This window comes from Palaemon carinicauda, chromosome 21 (assembly GCF_036898095.1).
Source record: "Palaemon carinicauda isolate YSFRI2023 chromosome 21, ASM3689809v2, whole genome shotgun sequence".
NCBI lineage: Eukaryota > Metazoa > Arthropoda > Malacostraca > Decapoda > Palaemonidae > Palaemon > Palaemon carinicauda.
Window position 1 is genome coordinate 22,769,494 of NC_090745.1, and position 24,824 is coordinate 22,794,317.

Sequence of the window (24,824 nt, forward strand, 5' to 3'; positions counted from 1 at the left end):
TCCTGCAGGTGAAACAAAAAATGAGGGCACAATAGGGAAAGACTTGAAACTCCTGGCATTTCCCAGTACCTCAAGAAGCTTCACGATATTGGATTGGCATCGATAACCACGACTTCCGACTTTCCCGCACATTTTGTTGACAGTCAGCAAAACAGTCAGAGGAGTATTATTAACTTCACTAAGGGAAGCAGATACTTCTGCTCCCTTCAAAGTAACCCCCAAACACAAATTGGAGTTTCCTCTTTCTTCCTGAATTCATCCAAAGGACCAAGCCCTAAGGAAATCCAAAGAAGACACAGTAGGTTTGTGAACTTCTAGAAGAGAAAAAGGACCTATAGCTTTTTTTTTGCATTAGCTATTAGGCATTGCTACATTTAAAGCTGAAGAATCTCTGTCTTGATTTTCTTCTATCCTAACTCCACCCAACAATCAACACAAGGGAATGACTGTGAACAGTCATGGCCCCTAAAAAAAGTTCAAAGCTGATGGGGATCCCAAAGGGCTTGCTCATGAGCCTGCCTCACTTATGGCCAGGTTTCCCAGGACACAAAGCAAAAACAATCTGAAAAGGTAAAGAAAAAGATAGAAAAAAAATTGTCAACAGAGAAATACATGTGTACTGAGCTACAGCCAAAGTCCAAGTGAGGGCTGCTCTGCAGCTCTGCTTGGTAGGTGGGCGGGCCATACCCTCTACCCGCCAACAACTACAATCACCTTGTCAAAAATTTAAACAGCTGTTTCTAGTTCCTCCAATATCATACTTCTATCAAAGGACGATAGTTTGTATTCATGCTGGTACAAAGTACTTTTCTAAACCAGTATTATACTTTACCCATATAAATATGAGAGCCAGCCCATTGCATTCAAGAAAATTGTGTCAACTGTATAATAAAACAATGGGTTGCAAGCATATTATTCTCATCTTCATTGTATTATAAATTAATGCCACTGTTGTAACATTGCACTCACGTAAATTACTTGGGCTACTCAGTCACAATTACGTGGTTTCCTTTCCTACTGAAAACATTCAACCATTCAACTTACTGTACATACTCGTGTAACAGCAGATCCCTCTAATTGTGCAACCCCAAAAATTTTCACCCATAAAATATAATTCTATTATATATCTTGTGTATCATGCGAGTTACTTTTTGAGACACCAAATTACAATAAGATAACCTTTTTACTCCATTTCTTTTTCCCATCTTCTACTTCAATGGGTTACAAAATTAAAGATAAGGATTAAAGTATCGTTAGTAACGTTATAATCATTGCGTAAACGCATACAGCCCCAATATAACCAAACAAAAACTGTTGTTTTGTTATAAACAATTGAATCAGATAGCAGTTGTTTTGCTTGCATATTGATCATCGTACGATAGTAAACAAAGTGACATAAGACTGACATTTTTTCATTATACCTTTATTCACTATGGAGAAAAGATCAAGAAATTACTGCCAAATATAAACTAACAAGCTGTAAATTAAGGCAAAAAAACAAACAATATTCATAGCCGCTATTCTGTTTGGAATCGGGGAAAGCTGTGCCCGAAACTGAAGGAAGCAAAAGGTAACTTTAGTGGGAACTGATGAATTTGCAAATCACATAATTAAATGTAAATGCCGAATTTCGAAGATAAAGTTACAGTGTCTGAAAACAGAGAATATAGCTTTCTTATAACACTATATAAATATTTCCTAAACTTTATAATCAAGAACCACAAACCTAAAAAAAAATATAAATTGTCATGCATTGGCAACATGAATGAAGCTCCAATTAACTTCTTTATGCGGCTCAACTCGACAGTAAATAAAATATGATGGAAGAATTTAAAATGAAACTATTGAAATTAATTTGCCGATTGAATTATATTCGCTATGGTTTGATTTATAAATATGATATTAAAATATGAATATTACATGCATTATTTTTGGATACAGTTAAGAATAACATCAGTTTAATAAAAATTCGATTTATTTTAAATATAGCTGTATTTTTTTAAACAGTAAATAGACATATAGTTTGAACGACGACATAACCTAGTCCAAGAGTGCACATACCAATTTTATATTTCATGTATGATGCAACCCCCATGATTTTAGCTTCAAAATTAGCCTTCAAAATTCACATGTTACGCAAGTATATACGGTATAAACTCTGACTTACTTATTTTGTTTAAAGCCATTAAAATAACAGTAGCCAATTTTCAACCACCAATAAACCACATTTTACACTAAAACTCTATTATAGATCTAAACTTATTAAGTAACTGCATATGCATAAACTTAAAACAAACAAAAATTGAAGTCTTCCATATTGTATACAGTGTATTCACCTACAGTATATCAGACTTGCAACAAGTCATATACTCTACAGTCCATACCTGTGTCCTAAACTAAGTTCTTCACTTAGATGCTCTGTATTGGTTTTATTAATGACTCTTTTCTTGGGAGTAACAGGATGATGAACGAGGAGGCCACCACCACTGCTTTTATAGGAGAGGCTAGATGTAAGAGCTGCTTGTAAGCGTGATGGCGTATTTCCTGGAGATTTGGTAGGGGTTACGGTAGGAGTAGAAACTGGCGAGTTTGAAATGGAGCTGGGTTCACTGATGATGTCATTCATGCCTGAATATAGAGACATAAGTCCTCCCTTTCTTTCAATTTCCTGAAATGATATAATCAGTCATATCCAGCTCTACATATATAAAAAAAAATTCCTACAATTAAATTAAAAGAAAATTATCTTTCTTAAACGAAACATTCTAACACAAACCCACTACTGTACAAATGAATAGCCCAACCGAATAAGTATTGTTCTCTTAGAGGGAAATGAATACAGTAAATTGGCAAGCCACTGGTGCCCCTGCATAGGCAAAAGAATGTCTGATTCTCAAGCTATTAAACAATTCCCTCTTTGTGTTATCAGGGCAATTAGCTTTGGTTTTCATATAAGTTCTATGCTTTTGAATAAAATCACTCTTTTAAAAGGAGTAAGATTTCAGGAAAGCTGCAACTAGGCAGTTAAAAATTGTAGCAAAGTGACAGTTATCACTAGTGGGTATCAAGGGAGGCCTCGCCAGAACTCCCAGCTCACCGAGCAGCCACTTTCACCTTCACTGAGGGCTTGCAGGGTGGATGAGGCATGAAGTATAATTCAAAACACCCAGGTTTATTTACAGTAGTTAGGGAAAATATATATTTCTTTTAAAATGTGACTTGTTCTTACATGTATACAAACCCTTGTCATTTAAAAAGAGACATCCTAAGGAAGGAAGTCCCTATACCCATGCTTGCTGATTTAAAATCACGGAATGTATGAACACTTCAACCAGAGGAGGTGGTAGTGTTGACTTCTGCCCACTTTCCATCACCTGAGAAAAGGCTCTCGGGCGATAAGCGAAGCTTCTGTACGGGCACCGATAGTCACCACAAAACCTCTATCCTCAAAGGGTGTCTGATAAGTGTGGTTAAATAAAAGTAACAGGGTTGTCAATATTTATGTTCATCCTCCTGTTGTAATGAGGATGGGCAATATACTTCTATATCTCTATTTCGTAAAGAAGCTTATTCGCACCAACATTTGATTCAGTGTTCGTCAAATCGTATCACCGAGAGAGAGAGAGAGAGAGAGAGAGAGAGAGAGAGAGAGAGAGAGAGAGAGAGAGAGAGAGAGAGAGAGAGAGAGAAAGTTCACATATAAGAGCTTTATATATGTATTTGATAAATGTTTAAAGTTCAATAAAACAGAATCATGGAGTACATTCTATTTGTTATGCATTTCTACCAAATAAAGAGAGTGTTACTTATTCGAGAATATTTGCAATGTCAATGGTGCCAAACTTGAATCCCGTTATATTCATGGCGATTTTGAGCAAGAAAAACTATACTAAATTGGTTTGGCTATAATTAAGTTTAATGTTTATAATAGAAGAGGTAACAGAAGGAACCTTTCATTCCCTTACGATTTATGAAGTGTACAAAATGACAAATTTGTAAGTAATTTGTATTTTTCCTAACCATACAAATCTTGAGCTCTTTATCCATACTGGCCTACCATCATCTATCCCCCTCTAAGTCCTGCCTACAATCAAAAGTGATGTCATATCACCGGTGAGTGAGAGAGCGGGGTGGCTGGTCTACCCACTGCTAGCTAGCGGCAGAGTTGTTTACCTCATTAAAAGTCTTATGGTTAGTTAAGCTTCGCCAAAATAATATTCTCATATAATAGAGAAAGATTTGCAGATGTCAGAATAAACAACACTCAAGGATGAAATATTGTACAAATAACTACACAGAGGCTTGTCACAGAAAAATTGCTTACGAATTAGGTAGCCACATCCAAGATTGTGGAAGTTTCTTAAAAACTTGAACAATGTATAAAAAGGTTGAGATCTTTATATGGAGCATCTTATCAGGAAATGAACCTGCCAATAAGTAATTAAATACCATGATAGGGACAAAAGAAGAGAAAACCGCTTCTGAATATAATGACAAAAGAAGTTGCATTGAATATCACATGGTGCATATATCAATCTTCAGATGTTATAAAATTGTAAGAAGGTTTTCTAAAATAATGCTTTGTATAACCTTCATTATTTTAATTTCAGCAAAGCCGAAAGGACAAGCCATTAAAATTTAGCGAGAGTTAACTACCCATCCTGCTAGTTAGCGGGGGTAGGGGGGTAGCTGGCTATCCCCTACACTCACACACCTGTGACTGTGCTTCACTTTTCTTGGAGGTAGGACTTCAAGGGGGACACAGTCTAAAGGTTTATATAGTTAGAAAAAATGTAAATTATCTACGAATTTGTCATTTGTTCCGTAACTGGAATACAAACCTACACTATTTATTAGGGGTGATTCACCCATTAGGAAGGTGGACATCCCTGCCAATCTGGTTTTTTGGCTTTATCCAGGACTTTTTTTGAGTGGGTCAGTACCAAAAATAAGGAGACCCCTCGCTAAACCTTGTTATGTAAGGTCTGCGGCCTACACAAGCTGCGTGTTGAGATATACAGTGTGACTGTCAAGGTAAAAGTTATTCAGAGTCTTTGCAGGAAATAACTGTGATAACCAAGAATTTCCTAATACCCCAACACCAGGGTATGGGAACGCAACAGTAATGACACAATACTACGTCCACAAGGAAGCATAGTTTACCTGCAGTGGTTTAAGGTCAGCTTGTGCAGAGAACCCAGGATGCTGCTTTCCCCAGAGAGGAGAGGATTAAGAAAAGAAAAAGAGCCAGTCATTCCCTTTCAGTCACACAGACTAAAACCGGGTAACAATGCCCTCAACCTTCTGCTACTTGTCCAATAAGGAGCTTGAGGTATTCAACCAGCTGTTGTGAAGCCACCACAGGACCGATAAAGATCGTATCAAGCTCCTGTGGGTCACGTCTTGCAGGTAATGCGCTGTGAACGTCATCTAGCGCTCTCACACCCTTGTTTGTAGAACCTGCGTCAGAGTAATCTATTTTGAAGGCAAGAGACGTAGCTACGCCCCTGACATCGTGAGCTCTGTGTTGAAATGTTATAGGAGGAGGATCTGGATTCGGAGCGTAATTGATGACTCTGTGAATCCAGCAGAGATGATGTTTTGATGATCCTCCTCTTGTCTCTCCCGGTGCTGATGACAAGCGAAGGCACCAGGGGGCAGGCTGTTGCTGTTCTTGAGGTAGAGCCTCAAACTCCTCTCTGGCCGCAGTAACAGATGATTTGGATCATCAGTTACAGAGCAGCGACTCGTCACCCAGAAAGGAACGAATCTAGGATCCGTCATCCCTCAATCCTGTGTCTTGGCAACAAACTCAGGGACGAAGCTGAACGTTACCTCTCCCCCTTCCCTTGAATGGGCAATGTCGTATGAGAGACCATAAAGTTCACTGACCTGTTTGGCCAAGGTTAAAGTGAATAGGAACACTGTCTTCCAAGGCAGGTGGAGATCTGTTGCCTGGTGTAGTGGTTCATAGGGAGGCCTCTTTAGACACCAGAGAACTTGTTCCGAGGGGGAGGTCTCACTTCCGACTGAGGACAGGTAAGTTCGTAAGTCCATATGAGTAAGGAAAGATCTAGCAATGAGGAGATGTCCCTTCCTTTCAGTTTGAAGGCAAGGCTCAAGGCTGAGCGATCAACTTTCACTACCGAAACTGAAAGGAGTCTTTCCTCTCGCAAATACCCAAGGAATTCCGCTATTGCTAGAAGAGTGGCATCTAGTGGAGAGATACTCTTTCCATGACACCAACCACAGAAGATGTTCTACATTGTCTGGTAGACCAGTGCGGAGAATTTCTGCAGATATCCAGACATCGTCTTTGCAACTTGTTGCGAAAATCCTCTCTGAGTGAGGAAGTGCTGGGTAGTCTCCAGGCGTGCAGTCGTAGCGAAGCTACAGCTTTGTGGTAGATGTCAACGTACGGTTGTCTGAGTAGATCGAGTCGTGGAAGGAGTTCTCTTGGTGGCTCTGTCAGGAGCTGCAGAAGGTCTGGAAACCATTCCGCATGATGCCATAGTGGAGCTATGAGAGTCATTGAGAGGTTGACCGGTGTTCTGGTATTGTTGAGTACCCTTCTCATCAGACAGAATGGAGGAAAGGTGTAAATGTCGTTGTTGTCTTCACCGTTGTTGAAATGCCTCTTGCCAGAGAACCTTGGGGTCTGGGACTGGGTAGCAGTGGAAGCCTGAAGTTCAAAGCCGTCGCAAACAGATCCACAGTTGGAAAACCCCACAAAGTTAGGACTTTGTAAACCACTAGGGAATTCAAAGATCATTCGGTACCCACTATTTGAGATGCTCTGTTCAGATTGTCGGCGAGCACATTCCTCTAGCCTGGAATGAAGCGGTACTGAGCAGACTTCGGCCCATCTCAGTACTTTTACTGCTAGACGGGATAGGGGCTGCGAATAAGTACCTCCTTGTTTGTTGATGTGAGCCACTACTGTCGTGTTGTCGCTCATCACCACCAATGAGTGGCCCGCCAGGAACTGATGGGACTGTTGAAGGACCAGAAAGACGGCCTTCATCTCTATTAGATTTATGTGGAGGCACTTTTCGGACTGGCCAAAGGCCTGAGGTCGTGTGGTGCAGAACATTGGTCACCCATTCCCCCCTTCTTTTGATGTCTAAAAATAGCATAAAATCTGGGGAGAAGACGAGATCTACACCCGTCCACAGATTCTCGTCTGCCACCCACCACTTGAGGTCCGTCAGTTCCTCTGGTCCCATAGGGATCAGAATGTCTTGGGAATCGAAGGCCTGATTCCAATCAGACTCAAGCCGCTACTGGAGAGATCGAATACTGAGGCGGCCATTGTGAACTAGACAGGCCAGGGATGATAGGTGTTCGAGGAGACATTGCCACTTCTGGGCTGGGAGTTCTTCTTGTCTTGAGAAAAGGTCTTGCAACCTTTCTCGGCCTCGTTATCGTCTATTGATGGGAAGGTTTTGTGGAAATTATTTAAAATCCTTCCTAGGTATACTAGGTATACCAGTCTTCTGAGTGGGAAGCAGGACGAATTCTCAAGGTTTACCATGATCACCAGATCTTGGCAAAACTTCAGATGTTTGTCTTGGTGCTGAAGATGGGTTGCCACCGAGTCTGCTAGGATCAGCCAGTCGTCCACATAACGGATAAGATGGATGTCGATCCTGTGAACCCAGGATGATACTAGGGCGACCACTCAGGTAAAGACTTGAGGTGCTGTGAAAAGACCGAAGCACAGTGCCCTGAACTGGCATTTCCTGCTGTCTAAACTGAATCTCCGATACTTCCTTGAAGATGGATGGTTTGGGATCTTGAAGTATGCGTCCTTCAGTTCCAGCATGCACATGAAGACCTGTGATCTTACCGCTTGTCCAACCTTCTCCAACATGGTGAGGATGCTGGGGCCTTGACCTGTGGAGGGAGAGAACTTAGCCATAACTGATGAAGTGCGTAAGGCATCGCTCGACCTTACCTTGTGCCCTGACGGGGAATACTGTTCCCTAGAAAAGCGTCGTTCTGGCGAACGTTGACAATGGTCAAGGGCTGGTTATCGTGACTACTGTGCAGTTGGAGAGTGCTCACAAGTAGTCACCTGTCGACAAGATGCTGAGGGGGACTGCCGATCGCCAGTGTGTGGCAAGCAGCGAATTGGCAATCTGTGAGCCAGAGATGGTGACTGATGAGGAGACGAAGGCTGTTTGATCAGTCGGCTAGGAGTGATCTGCCGTTGATCGTTGGGTTGACCCGACAATCAGTGAGTTGGTAATTGAAGAGCCGAAGGTGTATTGCGACCCGCTAGATAAGTCCGAGGGCTGTATAGCTGGCGAACGACAAGACTGAGGAGAGTCTGAGGTCACAGGCGAAATGTGATCAGGAGATGCCTATTGGCGATCGGAGATCGCTGAGCTGGAGATCGATGATTGGCAAAAGCATGAGCAGACATTTGACGATCAGCAGGGTGATCTGTGATCGGCGATCACCGAGTTTCAATCGGCGCTCGTTGAGCTTGTAATGTAGGTTGGCCACTATTGAGCTGGCAAGGTAGGCTGGCGATCTGCATGTTGACGATCGGAGCGCCACAAAACAGGCAAGCTGGAGGATGATCGGATAAGCTGAGAAACAGTAGTATGGTTTGATGATTGACCAGAGACTGGCGATCAGCGACCGGAAATCTGAGATGACGCTCTAAGTGCTGGCAATCGACAAACAGATGGCTAGAGTAGAGTTCGACGATGGGAGTGTTGAGCTAATGATTGATGAACGGCAATCGGCGAGCTAGCGATTGGTGATAGGAGCACTAGCGATTAGCAATCGAAGCACTAGCGATCAGTGATTGGTGAGCTAGCAAAAGCTGACTATCAGGGATCGGCTATCGGTGGTCGGTGAGCTGGCGATCAGCAAATTGACAATCGGTGATTGGCGAGTCGGCAATCGGCAATTGGCAAGACTGGAGGTCAATGATTGGAGAAAGGCGAGCTAGCAATCGGCAATCTAGCGATCAGCGAGCTACCCACCAGCAAGCTGACAATTAGCCATAGCGATCTCCCAATCGGTAATTGGTGAGCTAACGATCAGCGATCAGTGAGACTGGAGCTAGCAGAAATACGAGCTGCAGTAGGTCGAACAGCTGGTCGACGAACAGCTGAACGATGTACTGGAGACAGGATGTGCCCTTTACAAGGGCAAACATCCTCAGGAGCAGCTTGCAAACAAGACCTCAACAGTGCGTAATGAACTAGGGTTCATTGACGAGCAGGCGAGCTAGTGATTGGCGATCAGCAGCAGATCAGCAAACTGATGATCAGCAATCGGTGAGACTGAAAGACGAGGTGCAATAGGTTGGAACAGCTGGTATACGAATTAGCAGCAAGATGACCTGGAGACAGGATATGCCCTTTAGAAGGGCAAACATTTTCAGGAGAAGCTCGCGAATAAAACCTCGACAGTGTGTCATGAACCAGGATTCGTTGACGAGCATGCGAGCGGTAAGGTAGTGATAGGCAATCGGCGAGCTGGAAATCGGAGATCAGCGAGCTGGCAATCAGCAATTGGCAGATCGGTGAACTAATGATCACCAGGTTGATGATTGCTATCGGCGCGTTGGGAATCAGCGAGAGTGGAGAAAGATAAGTCGCAATAGGTCGGAACAGCTGGTTGGCGAACAGCCGAACGATGATCTGAAGATGGGATATGCCCTTTGGAAGGGCAAGCATCCCAGGGGGAGGCTCATGAACATGGCCTCGACGGTGTGTCCCGAACCGGGGTTCGTTGACGAGCGGGCGAGTCCAAAGAACCACGCGAAGGTCGTCATTAGAATCAGAAAGGTAAGAATCCTTCGAAGAGGAAAGCTGCAATGACGAGGCTGGAGAGCCGAAGAGGCGTCTTTTCACCAAAGGCAAAGGAGCACCTCTAAGGAAGAGAACAATGGGGTCAAAGACCACGGTGACGAACCCCCCAAGGGGAAGGAAGATTAGCAAGCTGATAAGCTGCAGCAGGCCTCCGAAGAGGAGTCTCTATGAGTGGCCGAGAGAGGTGAACACTCGCAGGAGAGATTTGCCTCAGACTTTGCTCCGCCCCCGACAAAAGTCGACTCAGCAAAGGGGGTGAGCGTAGTCTTAGGAGAAAGAAACAGTAACGGCAATTGGCGTCGATGATAAGTGATAAAGAGGATGAAGGGAAGTTCTTCCTGGGAAGGGAGAACAACCCAACACCTGGGGGGAGATAACTCTCCCTCGGAAGGGAAAGTAGTCCAACCCCTGAAGGCAGACCTACGGGCAGCGCTCTTTGTTTCCCATCAACAAGCCTTGTTCAAGATGAAGATCGGTATCGAGCACTGCATGAGAAAACATAGCCGGAGCTAGTTCCTCAAGACGGTGTGCTGCCACAGGCGCAAAAGGACAGGAAAGTGATGGCGCAGTGACAGCAGATTCCCCTGGCACGAAAGGCACTGCTCTTCTACATCGGCTATCTAAGTCGAACGATGAACGGCATTGCTAACTAAGAAAAAATAAAATAAATTATGTAACAAAACCTCCCTTGGGAGGAGCATCTAGTCCACGGATGGGAAAGGTGTCCACCGGGAGAACAGACACAATAAAAAAAGACTGCGCTCTCCCTTTCCCGGCCAACATCGACGGGAGAAGGACAGCGGCAGCGTTATAACTGCAACTAAACAAGAATTACGATTAATTAATTCAGCTAAGAATATTCACTAATCGGAAGAACAGCTCGACTCTCCGGCGAGAAGAGGGTTCTCGGCGGAGATGAAGCAGAAAAGTTAAATTACAAACAATCATAATTTCACTTAATGAAGAAACCATTTGAAAGCGCAACCTAACCCGGGAACGGGAAAGGTGCTCCCCCGCAGAGAATACTGCCAGCCGCCCATTAAAGGTGAACGGCAACAACCTTAAGAAAGAGCAAGACCAAAGTCAAGCTCTGAAAAAGCCGGACTCCCTTCCCCCAGCAGATTCCATGTAGAGTTGAAGGCGACGACAACAGCTGAACGGAGGAGTATGAAAACGATGAAGATTTCCCTGTGGCGGCGGCCGAGTCACACGGAAGCTATCAGCCAACGCGATGACACATTTCCAAAGGGGTAAGGTCAGAAGGGAAGGTTCTCCACCTTGAGAACCTGCCATACTACACTATCACACACACAGCAACAAACACTGTAAGGAAAGCTACAACATATATACTGTATAAATCATTAAGAATGTTTCCATATATACAATGAGAAAAACATAAGTTAAAAAGACTAAGATTAATGGCAGTCCAAAATAGACAAGGAGGAATAGCGGCAACAACCGCTCACCCTCCGAGCAAAAAGTAAAGTGAAGCACAGTCACAGGTGTGTGGGTGATGGGGGTAGCTAGCTAACTCCCTACACACCACTAACTAGGTAGTAGGTTGGAAAGGGCACCAGCCACCCATTAAGAGATACTACCGCTACAGAGTTATGTGGTCCTTTGACTGGTCAGACAGTACTATATTGGATCCATCTCTATGTTTACTGTTCACTTTCCTTTTGCCTACACATATACCAAATAGTCTGGCATATTCTTTACATATCCTCCTCTGTTCTCATACAACTGACAACACTGAGATTACCCAACAATTCTTCTTCAACTAAGGGGTTAACTACTGCACTGTAATTATTCAGTGGCTACTTTTATCTTGGTAAGGGTAGAAGAGACTCTTCAGCTATGGTAAGCAGCTCTTCTAGGAGGACACGCCAAAATCAAACCATTGTTCTCTTGTCTTGGGTAGTGCCATAGCCCCTGTACCATGGTCTTCCACTATCTTGGGTTAGAGTTCTCTTGCTTTGAGGGTACACTGGGGCACACTATTCTATCTTATTTCTCTTCCTCTTGTTTTGTTAAAGTTTTTATAGTTTATATACTGTAGGAAATATTTATTTAAATGTTGTTTATGTTCTTAAAGTACTTTATTTTTCCTTGTTTCCTTTCCTCACTGGGCTAATTTCCTTGTTGGGGCCCCTGGGAAGAAGTAGTAGTAGTAGTAGTAGTAGTAGTAGTAGTAGTAGTAGTAGTAGTAGTAGTAGTAGTAGTAACCAGTGGGATGGGTAGTTAACCCCCGCTAAATTTTAATGGCACGTCCTTTCAGCTTCGCCAAAAGTAGTACTCCCCTAAAAAATTGTGTAGTTTTGTATTCCAGTTACAGAACAATTATCATTTGGTGGAGAATTATCATAAGTGAAAAATTGTTGGCAGCAAATTGGTCTAAAAACTCAAGGACAACCCCAAAAGCAAATAATCCAATTCCAGCTTCCTTTTCTTCCTCTTGTTGTACTCCATCCACTGAGCAAATGTCCAATTTACTTCCAGGAATACCTGGACAAAAACATATGGCTGCTTGTGGCTTCTCCCTTCAAAACACACAAACAACAATTCTGCATCATGAAAAAGATAAATGATCAAAATAGCTGTTACCTCCAAGCGAACATCTGTATGACTCAGCGGCTGAAGTCAGAGAGGCTATTTAGTAATCTGGCATGGGAGCAGAGCTTCCCAACCACCCGCCATTAACTATTGACACCTCACTATGAATCTTAAGAGAAGAGTTCTAGCTCTGCTGAAATTTTAATTCTATTAAAGGGCAAAGTTTTACATTCATGAATGAACAAATGATATTATTCATCTAAATAACTATATGGTAAACCATCTAAAGGGTACATCAAACTACCTACAATGTACTGTACAGTCATTTCATATACAGTAGGCCCTTTAAAAGTCTTTTTTAAAAAACATACCTTCAACGTATAACTCTTTTCTTCCTCGATAGTTTCACTCTTGGAACCCTCATCTCTAAAGGACTCCTCAAACTCTTCCTCAGAAGCTATTTCCTCCTCTTCTTCTAACTCCTCCTCCTCCTCCACAGCCTCCTCCTCTTCTACTTCACCTTCATCTTCACCTTCACCCTCTTCCTCTAACTCCTCATCCTCTTTATCTAACTCTTCAATGTTATCACTGTAATTCATGGCTTCTTCATCATCTAAATTGGAAGTGTCCATATTCTGTAATAAAAAAAGAAAAATAAACCATAAGCTTTGGTTTACCAACAACACAAGAAATGTTAAAAAAATTGAATGTTTTATAACAAATAAGAATAAGAACCGAAAAGCGGTTAATAAAACATCAGAAACAAAAAAGAAACAATAAAAAGGGAGTGAGGAAAAATAGACACTGTCCCTTTACAGAGACAGTACTGCATCTCCATCTAAAAAAAATGACAAATATAAATAAACTAGGGTAAATAAAACAAAACATATTCTAAAGCTTGGTGGCTGAAGGGAAGAAACTTTTATACGACTTAGATTTATTTTTTTTCTTTCCAGAGGTAAACATGGGAAGTAGTAAGCAGAGGGGTCAGAGAAGGCCACATGTAGCAGGAAGAGGATATAAAATAGGGGTTAAAGAAAAGTGATGAGCTATGAATGAATCATTTAATAATTCTAAGACAGAAAACAAAAATGCAAGATAGTTGTGGCAAAGAGGGCAGCTGACTGGCAGTGGGGTCAGGGATTGGGTCGTTCTTATGAAGAAAATAAGAAAAAGATTTGGAAAGAAGTAAAGAGAGTATGGAAAGGTGGACCGAGAGATGAACAAGAGTGAAAGATAAAAATGGAAGGTTGATGAGAGGAGATGAGGCAAGGAAAAAGTGGGTTGAATATTTTGAAAGGTTGGTGAATGTTGAATATAATAGGGAGCCAGATATAATTGCTGTTGCAGGTGTTGAGGTGCCTGTCATGGGAGACGAGAATGAGAGAGAGAGATTAGAAGAGAGGAAGTGAAGAGAGCACTAGAAACGAGAGTATGAAAAGGATCTGGTATGGATGGTGTGAGGGCTGAGATGTTAAAGGATGAGGAGGGGTGACTGTACTTTAATGGTTGGTGAGATTGTTTGATATCTGCTTTATGTTGTCAATGGTACCAGTGGATTTGGCGTGTGCATGTATAGTTGGCTATACAAATATACAAAGGTAAGGGAGATGTGCATGAGTGTTGTACCTGGGGTATTACGTAGTTTGTTGAGTGTGGTTGGAAAAGTGTATGGTAGTGTTAATTAAAAGGATTAAGGATAAAAAAGATGATACAATCTTAGAAGAGTAGGGCGATTTTAGGAGAAGTAGGGGATGTACAAATCAGATTTTTACAGTCAGGCAAATATGCGAGAAATATTTAGCAAAAGGTAAGGAGGTGTATGTTACATTTATGAATCTGGAGAAAGCTTATGATAGAGTTGATAGGTAAGTGATGTGGAATGTGATGAGGTTATATGGAATTGGTGGAAGGTGGTTGTAAGCAGAGAAGAGTTTATAAATAGGAAGAAAAGCATGTGTTAGGATAGAAAATGAAGTGAGTGAGTGGTTTTCAGAGAGTGCCTTGGGGTCTGGGACTGGGGACCAGTACAATGGGAGTCTGAAGTTCAGGGCCGTTGCGAACAGATTCACAGTCGGTGAACCCTACAAAGTCAGGACTTTGTTGGCTACTAGATGATCCAAAGACCATTCAGAACCCACTACTGTATCTGTGACGCTATGCTCAGATTGTCGATGAGCACATACCGCTTGCCGGAAATGAAGCGAGCTGATAGTGAGACCGAGTGGACTTTCGCCCATCTCAGTATCTCTACTGCTAGATGGAATAGGGGCTGCAAAAAATATCTCCTTGCTTTTTTTATGTAAACCAGTACCGTAGTGTTGTCACCCATCACCACCACCGAGTGACCCGCCAGGAAATGGGAGAGCTCTTGAAGAGCCAGATACAGTATATGGCCTTCGTCTCTAGGAGTTTCATGTGAAGGTACTTTTTGGACTCTGACCAAAGGCCTGAAGCCGTGTGTTGCAGCACATGGTTGATGACCGAAATTTGACCTTTTGCTTGCCCTTGGACTTTTGACCTCAACAGCTCTTCACATAACAGTTTAAAATCCCTGCAAGTTTCATTACTCTATGATTAAAATTGTGGCCAGGAAGTAGTTCACAAACAAACATACAAACACAAACAGCGGGTAAAACATAACCTCCTTCCAACTTCATTGACAGAGGTAACAAAGGAGCAATAATCAATAAAAGCATATAACAAAGACTGTAGACTGACCAAGGTTATTAATATCAATACAACGACAACTAAAAACTGAACCCTGCTAAACATTACAAGCATTGTGAGGAGTACGGACTTTCCAGCAACAATCACAGTATCATCATTCAAAAAAAAGCTGCATTTCTAGTTGTTAAGGAAGAATGTCAAAAAGCCCAAGGCCACTTAATGGAAAAGTAGCCCAGTATAAAGGTGAAAAAAAAAAATCACGATATTAAATAAAACAGCAACATACTACATGAATCGTACTGAAATACTGTATATGTTAACTTGGTGGACAAACAAAAAATATTTCCACCATGAAGTTTCATCTATTCAACTATATTTTTGCTTTGTGCTATTTAGCGCTAAGGTGCAAATGAGGGCGGAACCCTGATGTTGCAAAATGAAGTTAAAAGTTAGAAGGGGTTTAACAGCGAGAAGGAGGATAAAGAAGGGGAACAGAGGTAAAATAAAAGGCACAGAGTAGGAGCAGCTAGGGGCAAGACCCTTTGGTAATGCCTACAATGAACCATGTTAAGTGTTCGATCAAGAAACTCAGTCGGCAACGGAGAAATGGCAAAACTTAGAATTACCTTCATGCCTAAATGAAGGTCCCCACTTACAAACATTCAGAGATACATACACAGATCCAACTGAAATCATAAATCTCAGATATTGTATCAAAAATTCATAATGAAATACTGTAAAAAAGCAATATTATATAATTAAATGCCGTAAGCAACAAGACATTTGCAATATGAAACGGGCCTTTCAGCTGAAAATAGTACGCATGTGAGTTAGGTGAAGACTACCAAAATTTAACAAAATTTGCACTACAAACAGCTTTTTGGTCCCTACTAAGTTTGTAAGTTGAGGACTTCCTGTATCAAAATGGTGAATGGTTTAACCTGGGATGATTCAAATAAAAATAATGGTCATTAACATGAAAAAATCTTAAGACAGCATGCACAAAGAACTAATTGAACAATAGTGCATTTAGAATATTCCCCAATGAATAGCTGAATTAATTTAAAAAAGAAATGGTGTCGTCTTAAGACACAAACATAAAATTTGGAGAAAATAACCTCATGATATTCTATTCGACAGTGATAGGAAATATTTAGAGTAATAATAGCAAATAAAGTGGGTCAAAAGGTTTTATCTAACATTCCTTTGCAGAAATACCTGTGACTAGAGAAAAATTCTATTACTTCAATAATCAAAACAGTATTTTGTTACTATAGAGTACTGTACAGTATATTACATTACTGTATATTATAGAGTAAATAAAAATTCTAAATTAGGAAGGAATACATGTTCTATGCTCTTGATATATCAATGATATTTTGAAAGTACAGCAAGGAACATTATTTCTTACTACAGACTGACACTTCTGAAAATTTCTAAGAATTCTATTAATGGAACTCAGAATACTTCCAAAAACCTCCACTTTTATATTTCAGGTACAGTATTCTAGAATAAATACAGTATATCTAAAATATTCAAATATTTACTTTTCTAGATCTCACTCATGAAGGTGTAGACAAATATATATATAAAAAAATTCCGCCATTAATAATTTTCCATCCGAGGGAGTGGCTCCAGAAGGTGAAAACTTTCAATTTATTCATATTTGACACACTGGACTTACAGTAATTGAAGGCCAAATGTATGTCCATATTTTGGGCAAAGAAAGACAAACTCTTCCAAAACCAGTCTCTCCCTTCTAGGGAAAATCATAGCTGGCAAACTCAAGATCACCACATATTGGACCGTTCCGGTGGTATCAATTCGGCTTTGTTTCTGAAACTTACATCATCCATTGATGTCTCGTTCATAGCTGACTTTACTTGCTGTCCTGATACTTCCGATAGCTCACCTAACCTGCCATCTTCTGAGTCACTTCGTGTTGAGAGATTCAAGGCCCTATCTGAGATTGAACTCAGATGCTGGCCCCTGCCATCACTGCTGACAGCCTCATTTATGTCCATAATGATATATTCAGCATTTCAACTTTTTCACAAAAACACTGACACTCCTGAAATCACAAAAGTAATACTGTACACTAGTTTACTTATGATATCCAACAGAGTGAGTGACCATGACATTTCGATAAAAGTCCTATAAAAATTACTTTGGGGTAAGAGAGAAATTCTGCTAATACAGAATATTGGAAACAACGTCAAAATCTCCAAATTCTTAAGCTGATAATTCATATCAATGCTTTCAAGAAAAATATCTAGTACATTGAGTTCTCTCTTTTTATTCAATGCCTCCTGCCAAGAAATGCAATGAACCAAATTTTCTTGATAAACAAAACTTAAAGAAAAAAAAATTCATACAGTACTGTACCGTATACCCAACATTATAAATGTCAGATGTGTGACTTTCCGGTCCCCTAAACATAAGTAAAAATAATCTATTTTGTATTTATTTCTTTAATTTTTCTAAAATACTTTTCATAACAATGATTGCCTAAGCAATTCAACCAAAATCTGGAGGGCTACATCAAAGGAAATGACAAATTTGTAGATAATTTGTATTTTTCCTAACTATACAAACCTTAGCTATTTAATATGGGTAATTACTTTCGGCGTTGCTGAAATGACAAGCCATTAGAATTTTAACGAGGGTTTACTACCCCACTGCTAGTTAGCAGGGGTAGGGAGGGTAGCTGTGCTGAGTTCACTTTGCTCAGAGGTAGGACTTCCCGGGGGATAGGGCTGGCGGGCAAGTTTGATTAAATAGCTAAGGTTTGTATAGTTAGGAAAAATACAAATTATATGCGAATTTGTCATTTGTTCCGTAACTGAAATACAAACCACGCTATTTAATATAGGTGCCTCAACCCTTAGGATGGGTGGTAAGTCCCGGCCAGTACTGGCTTTTGGCTTTGCCCGGGGACTCAATATCTGAGTGTGTCAGCACTCAACAATAAGGAGTCCCTGCACCTCGCTAGCACCTTGCTATGCAAGGGCTGCAGCCTACGCAAGCTGTGTATGAAGGTTTGAAGAGTGACTCGTCCTAGGAAGTTGACCTGAAGTCCTTTAGATGGAAACTTTAGGCTAGGACTCTCCCAATACCACCTCGTCAGGGTATGCGGACGTGACTATTAACTTAATACTGTACTAGGAACACAAGGAAACATGGTTTACCTGCAGTGGTTTGAGGTCAGCTGTGCAGAGAACCCAGGGTGCTGCTTTCCCCAAAAGAGGGGAGGATGAAGAAAAGAATAAGGGCCAGACATACCTTTTCATTCATGCAGACTAAGACCGGGTAACAATGCCCTCAACCCTCTGCTACTTGTCCATTAAGGAGCCTGAGGTTTAAACCAGCTTTTGTGCAGCCACCACAGGACCGATAGAGAACATATCGAGTCTCCTGTGGGTCACGTCTTGCAGGTAGTGGGCTGTGAAGGTCGTCTGACGCTTCCACACCCCTGCTTGTAGAACCTGCGTCACTGAGAAGCTCTTTTTGAAGGCCAAGGGACGTAGCTACGCCCCTGAAATCATGTGCTCTAGGGCGACGTGACGGAGGAGGGTCAAGATTCAGGGATAGATGGATTACCTTTCGAATCCATGCCGAGATGGTATTCTTGGTAATCCTCCTCTTCGTCTTCTCAGTGCTCACAAACAATGCCTGCACTTGGGGACGAACTGCTGCCGTTCTTTTAAGATATAGCCTCAGACTCCTTACTGGGCACAGTAGGAGATGGTCTGGGTCATCTGTTACAGAACAGAACGAAGACTCGAAACCTGGAAAGAGTCGAACCGTGGGTCCGGCACTCCCGGATTCTGAGTCTTAGCAACAAACTCAGGGACGAATCTGAACGTTACCTCCCCCCATCCCCTTGAATGGGTGATGTCATACGAGAGACCATGAAGTTCATTGACTCGCTTGGCCGAGGCCAAAGCTAGTAGGAACACCGTCTTCCAAGTCAGGTGGCGATCTGAAGCCTGGCGTAATGTAATGGTTCGTAGGGAGGTCTCTTAAGAGACCTGAGAACTCGAACCACGTTCCATGGAGGAGGTCTCACTTCCGACTAAGGGCAGGTAAGTTCATAACTTCGTATGAGTAGAGAAAGTTCCAGCGAAGAGGAAATGTCCACTCCTTTGAGCCTGAAGGCTAGACTTAAGGCTGAGCGATAGCCTTTCACTGCTGAGACTGAAAGGCGCATTTCTTCTCGCAAATACACGAAGAACTCCGCTATTGCTGGAATAGTGGCATCGAGTGGAGAGATACCCCTTCCACGACACCAACCACAGAAAACGCTCCACTTTGCCTGGTAGACCCCTGCGGATGACCTTCGCAGGTGTCCAGACATCCTGTTCGCAACTTGTTGCGAAAAACCTCTCTCTGCGAGGAGATGCTGGATAGTCTCCAGGCGTGAAGTCGAAGCGAAGCTACGGCTTTGTGAAAGATGTTGGCGTGTGGTTGTTTGAGTAGCTCATGTCGTGGAGGGAGTTCTCTCAGAAGTTCCGTTAGGAGTTGCAGAAGGTCCGGAAACCATTCGGCATGATGCCATAGCGGAGCTATTAGGGTCATCGAGAGATTGACCGATATTCTGGTCTTGTTGAGTACCCTCCTCATCAGAAAGAACGGGGGAAAGGCGTAAACGTCGATGTTGTCCCACCGTTGTTGAAAGGCATCTTGCCAGAGTGCCTTGGGATCCGGGACTGGGGAGCAGTACAGCGGAAGCTTGAAGTTCAACGCTGTAGCGAATAGATCCACAGTCAGGGAACCCCACAAAGTCAGGACTTTGTTGGCTACTAGATGATCCAAAGACCACTCGGTACTCACTATCTGAGACGCTCTGCTCAGACTGTCGGCGAGCACATTCCTCTTGCCTGGAATGAAGCGAGCCGATAGTGGATTCGAGTGGACTTCGGTCCATCTCAGTATCTCTACTGCGAGATGGGATAGCTGCTATGAAAAGGTACCTCCCTGCTTGTTGATGTAAGCCACTACTGTGGTGTCGTCGCTCATCACCACCACAGAGTGAACCGCCAGGTATTGTTGGAACTGTTAAAGAGCCAGGAATACTGTACGGCCTTCATTTATAGCAGATTTATATGGAGGCACTTTTCTGATTCTGACCACAGGCCTGAGGTTCTGTGGTGCAGAACGTGGGCCCCCCACCCTTTCTTTGAAGCGTCCGAAAACAGCATCAAATCCGGGGGAGGACGAGAAGATCCACTCCCTTTCGTAGGTTCTCGTCTGTCACCCACCACTGAAGGTCCGTCCGTTCTGCAGTACCCATCGGGATCATTATGTCTGGTGAATCGTGTCCTTGATTCCACCGGGACTTGAGTCGCCATTGCAGAGATCTCATTCTGAGGCGACCGTTGGGAACTAGACGGGCCAGGGATGAGAGGTGACCGAGGAGACGTAACCACGATTGGGCTGGGAGGTCTTCTCGTCTGAGGAAAAAGGACTCGCGACCCTCCTCAGCCTTGCTATCCTGTCGTCTGATGGGAAGGCTTTGTGGAGATTGGTGTCTATTATCATGCCTAGATATACCAGTCTTTGAGTAGGGAGCAGAGAGGACTTCTCGAGATTTACCAGGATCCCCAGATCTTGGCAGTCTCAGAAGTTCGTCTCGGTGTTGAAGAAGGGCTTACTCCGAGTCTGCTAGGATCAGCCAGTCGTCCAGATAACGGAGGAGACGGATGCCGATCCTGTGTGCCCACAATGATATCAGGGTGAATACTCTGGTGAAAACCTGAGGTGCTGTGGAGAGACCGAAGCACAGCACCTTGAACTGGTAGATCTTGTTGTCTAGGCTGAATCTTAAGTACTTCCTTGAAGGCGGATGGACTGGGATCTGGAAGTATGCGTCCTTCAGATCCAGTGTACACATGAAGTCTTGAGGTCTCACTGCAAGTCTGACCGTGTCTGCCGTCTCCATGCTGAACGGGGTCTGCTTGACAAACCTGTTCAAGAGCTGAGAGGTCGATGACTGATCTCTAGCCTCCAGACGCCTTCTTTACAAGAAAGAGTCGACTGAAGAAGCCTGGGGACCCGTCAACGACCTCTTGGAGAGCGCCCTTCTTCAACATGGTCTCGACTTCTGCCTGAAGGGCTTGCCCCCTTGCCAATCCCATAGCAAGGGAGCTCAATGACACTGGATCCGCTGTCAGGGGAGGTAGAGATGATATGAACGGGACGCGATATCCTTGACTGATTACGGAAATCGTCCAGGAATCAGCCCCGAGTTGCTGCTACCTGCTTGCGCAACTTTGGAGGCATCCCTCTACTGGTGGTCATGCAGGGGGACTGCCAATCCTGGCGTTTGCGGCCACGGCCACTCCCTCTAGGATTTTTCCCTCCCCTGGAGGACTTTTTGCCTTTCTTGTCTTTGACAGGAAAGGGCTTTGACACCGTTGTCTTCCCTGCCGTTAACGGTTTCGTTGTCTTGGTGGGATGTGGTTGTTGGATTGCTGGAGGTTTATAGGGCTTAGATGTTAAAGCCCTCTGCAGGAGAGAGTCCTGGTTGGACTTCCTCCAACTCTCAGCTGCCTGCTCCACGTCCTTAGGCTCAAACAGATTTCTCCCCAAGATGGAAGAATGTCTGAGCCGCTTATCTCGGTGTTGGGGACTTTCTAGTGGAACCTCTCAGACACCGCATATCGACGCTTCAAGATGGTGTTAGCCCACAAGTTCGAGACTTGGTGGGCTAGAAAATCGATGGTACGAGTGCCTGAGAGTAGAAACGTCTCCATGGCCTTACTGGTACTTTCCTTGGACAGGTCCTCGGATCATAGCAGGATGCCTAGAGACCCTAGCCAGATGTCCAGCCATGAAGTTGTCTGCATGGCTGGCACACTTCGCTACCTTCTCCTGGCTGAGGATCTCCGTAGCCGAGAAAGCCACTTGCCGGGTGGAGAGTCTCTCAAGAGGGACTCCCTTGTTAAGCTCTTCCAAAGAATGGTGCAAAGGAAGAGCTAAACAAGTCTCCTCCATGATCTCGAAGTACCTCCTCTGATGGACACGAGGAGGCGGGAGGAGTTTGTTCCCGGCGCTGGACCGGCTGGAGGAGGCAAGCTCGGAGAGCTGGCCCTCGACCTTATCTCTGGCACTCTTAACCCCTTGGGACCAAGGCAAAGCCGCACTGGACCTAGAGGGTTTCTGAGTACCAAAGACTCGGTCCAGGACCGTGTCCTTGCCCTCACGAGGAGGAATCTCTGGGTCCGAGAACCCGTTGAGATTCCTCATAAGGGTCAGAACTTGCCAGAAAGCGTGTTCTGACTCCTGAAGCTCCCCTCCTGAAGGGCTGGCAGCGAAGTCTCCTGTCCCCGAAGGCTCTTCTCGGGGGGACTCGTGGACATTCTCCGAAGGCTTGGTTGGCTCTGGTCTAATCCTCGAGGACGACTTCGGAACTGTCTTGGAGTCCTGCGACTCCCTCCTGGGAGGGATACAGGACTCCAGAAGTGATGGTGGGAGGCTCTTCTCCACTCCTACCTGAGAGGACTTCTCTGCACGAGGCGGGGTTTCCCTCATTGATGCGATGGGGGAACGCCTCACCTCACGGGACTCCCCTGAGGGCGGGGAAATCCTCGTCCGAAGGGGAGGGAGAGAAAGTCTGGGGGGAGGGAGCCTTCCTCAAAGACTTCCGAGGAGTCAACTTCGCCCTTGGAGAAGTTACCACGTTCACTCCTCCTCCCTTCCTCTTCAGGGGAGTCGAAACTGCCACGGCTTTGTGTCCCAGTTCAGAGAGAAGAGGGACCCAAACCAGGGCTGTCGACTGACAACTGTGCTGTCAGAAACTCCCTCTGGAGGGAAGGGGATCGTTCGATCCCTAGGAGGAGTTCCCAAAGCAGGGTCGGTCTGAAAAGAAGAAGAAGGCAAGTTCCGGACTTATCTGGAGTTCTCCCTCCCTCCGGCGAGCGCGCTGTTCTGCGCTTGCGGGGGGGGTGACAGTGACCTAGCCGTGCGTCGTCCCACAGCCTTGCGCGTGGAATCGCGTTGGCGCTCGTGCGATGGAAATCCGCCTAAATCGCGCTTGAGCGATTGCTCGCGCGCGTGGGCGCACGTAGGCGATGGCGTACATTGGCTCGTGGCCGAGCGATGGCGCGCTGGCGAGGGTGCGCGGGCGATCGATGGCGCGCAGGCGAGGGCACGTGTGGACGAACGATGGCGAGCAGGGGAGCGTTCTGGAGATAGAGGTGTGCGAGCAGCAGGCTGAATAAGCACAGGATCATGCTGAGCCCGTGAGGGCGAACACGTTGGGCGCGCGCAGGGGAAATATCCCGCACATCTTGAACTGCAACAGGTGGGCGTGCAGGGCGCGCGATGGCGCGTAGGTGAAGATGCTGGCGAGCGCCGACGAGCAGGGTAAGAGATTATCTTCCACTTTGCGCCCAGATCCGAAGATCGTGGGCGCGCAGGAGAACGTTGGCGCGTCGGAGAATGCTGGCGCGTAGGCGAGCGCTGGCTCGCAGGAGATCGTGGGCGCGCATAGCGTGCATCAGGAAGAGGGCGCGCAGTGGGGCGCTGGCGGGTAGGAGAGCGTTGGCGCACAGGTGAGCGCTGACGCGCAGGTGAGCGCTGACGCGCAGGTGAGCGCTGACGCGCAGGTGAGCGCTGACGCACAGGAGAGCGCTGACGCACAGGAGAGCGCGGCGCACTCTAAAAGGCTCTGGAACTGGAGCGCGCTTGCGCGTAGGAGATCGATGGCGCGTAAGGGACTTAGTCTCTAGGAGAGAAAGTCCCTTGTGACCCGAAGGGACCGATGCCCGCTTGAAAACGGGATGCGTGGGCGCCCACAGCGCATCAGCGGCCAGGAACGGCGACGTCAGGTCAGCAGGTCTGGCGGGAGGAAGGTCGACGCGTCCTTTGCAAGGACGACCTTCCACCGAAGGAGATAGCGAACGATCTGCAGAGAGGTCCAGGGATGTAGCTGGCAGGGTCGGTGATCGACGACGAGGTTCCTCTGCGGCAGACTGCGGGGATGACGAGCCGAAGAGGCGCCTCCTTACACCCTTGTGGGGCGAGGGAAGTCCTCTACGGCGAAGAGGAAGGCGGGTTTTGCGCCTTATACGCCCTCTGGGTGCCGTAGGGTCAGCAAGCTGACCAGCAGTCCTCCGAAGAGGAGTCTCTGTCAGTGAACCCCCCCGAGGGGGAGAATCACCTGCAGGAGAGACCGTTGGACTTAGTTCCTCCCTTGAAGGATGTTCGGAGGGGGAAATAAGCCTTCAGCTACATCAGGAGCAGAGGTTTGACCCAACTCGTCAGAAGCCTCTGCCACAACAACATCGACGATAGACAGAGGATCGACCTCTGCTAAAGTCGGCGACTGTTTTGACAGCTGCTCCTAACTTGATCATGTCAAACAAGGCTTCCTTGGAGGGCGAACCTTGAAGCCCCAAGGAAGCCCAAAGCTGCAAAAAATCATAGTTAGAAAGATTAACATGAAAATCAATATCCTCCCCCAGGGGAGGAGGAGCTATGGGAGACAACTCCCTCTCCCAAACCCCGAGATCGGTCAACAGAACTGCGGCCTACGCTACCACTCGACAGTTTCTCGGAAGAAACCGATCGATTGGGAGCTTCGGAGGAGGTTTGGGGCACGGAAGCCGCCGCCTTGGGTTTTTCCCCCTTCAAAGAACTCTTCGAAGGAAAAATATCCCTTTTGGACTTTTTCTTCCGGTGCCGGGAAAACCTCTCCCACTGGGAGGTAGACCACTCCCCACATACATTATATCTATGACACCGTTGGCCCCTACAGAAAGGACC

At 44.9% G+C, this 24,824-nt stretch overlaps 1 protein-coding gene across 7 annotated transcripts in view; it reads right to left on the bottom strand.

Moving 5' to 3' along the window:
• Positions 1-24,824, bottom strand: part of LOC137615216 (uncharacterized bromodomain-containing protein 10-like) — a 93,727-nt gene that overhangs the window by 60,666 nt on the left and 8,237 nt on the right. For 4 of the 7 annotated variants that reach the window (XM_068344891.1, XM_068344888.1, XM_068344889.1 and 1 more), the window contains exons 2-3: positions 12,758-13,021; positions 2,385-2,668 (exon numbers count right to left, since the gene is read on the bottom strand). In XM_068344891.1, the coding sequence (XP_068200992.1) occupies positions 2,385-2,668; positions 12,758-13,018 (545 nt within the window). In that variant the 5' untranslated portion in view covers positions 13,019-13,021. Of the gene's footprint in view, positions 1-2,384; positions 2,669-12,757; positions 13,022-16,903; positions 17,128-24,824 lie in introns of all 7 variants that reach the window. The other 3 variants (XM_068344887.1, XM_068344886.1, XM_068344885.1) reach the window with 1 other exon arrangement.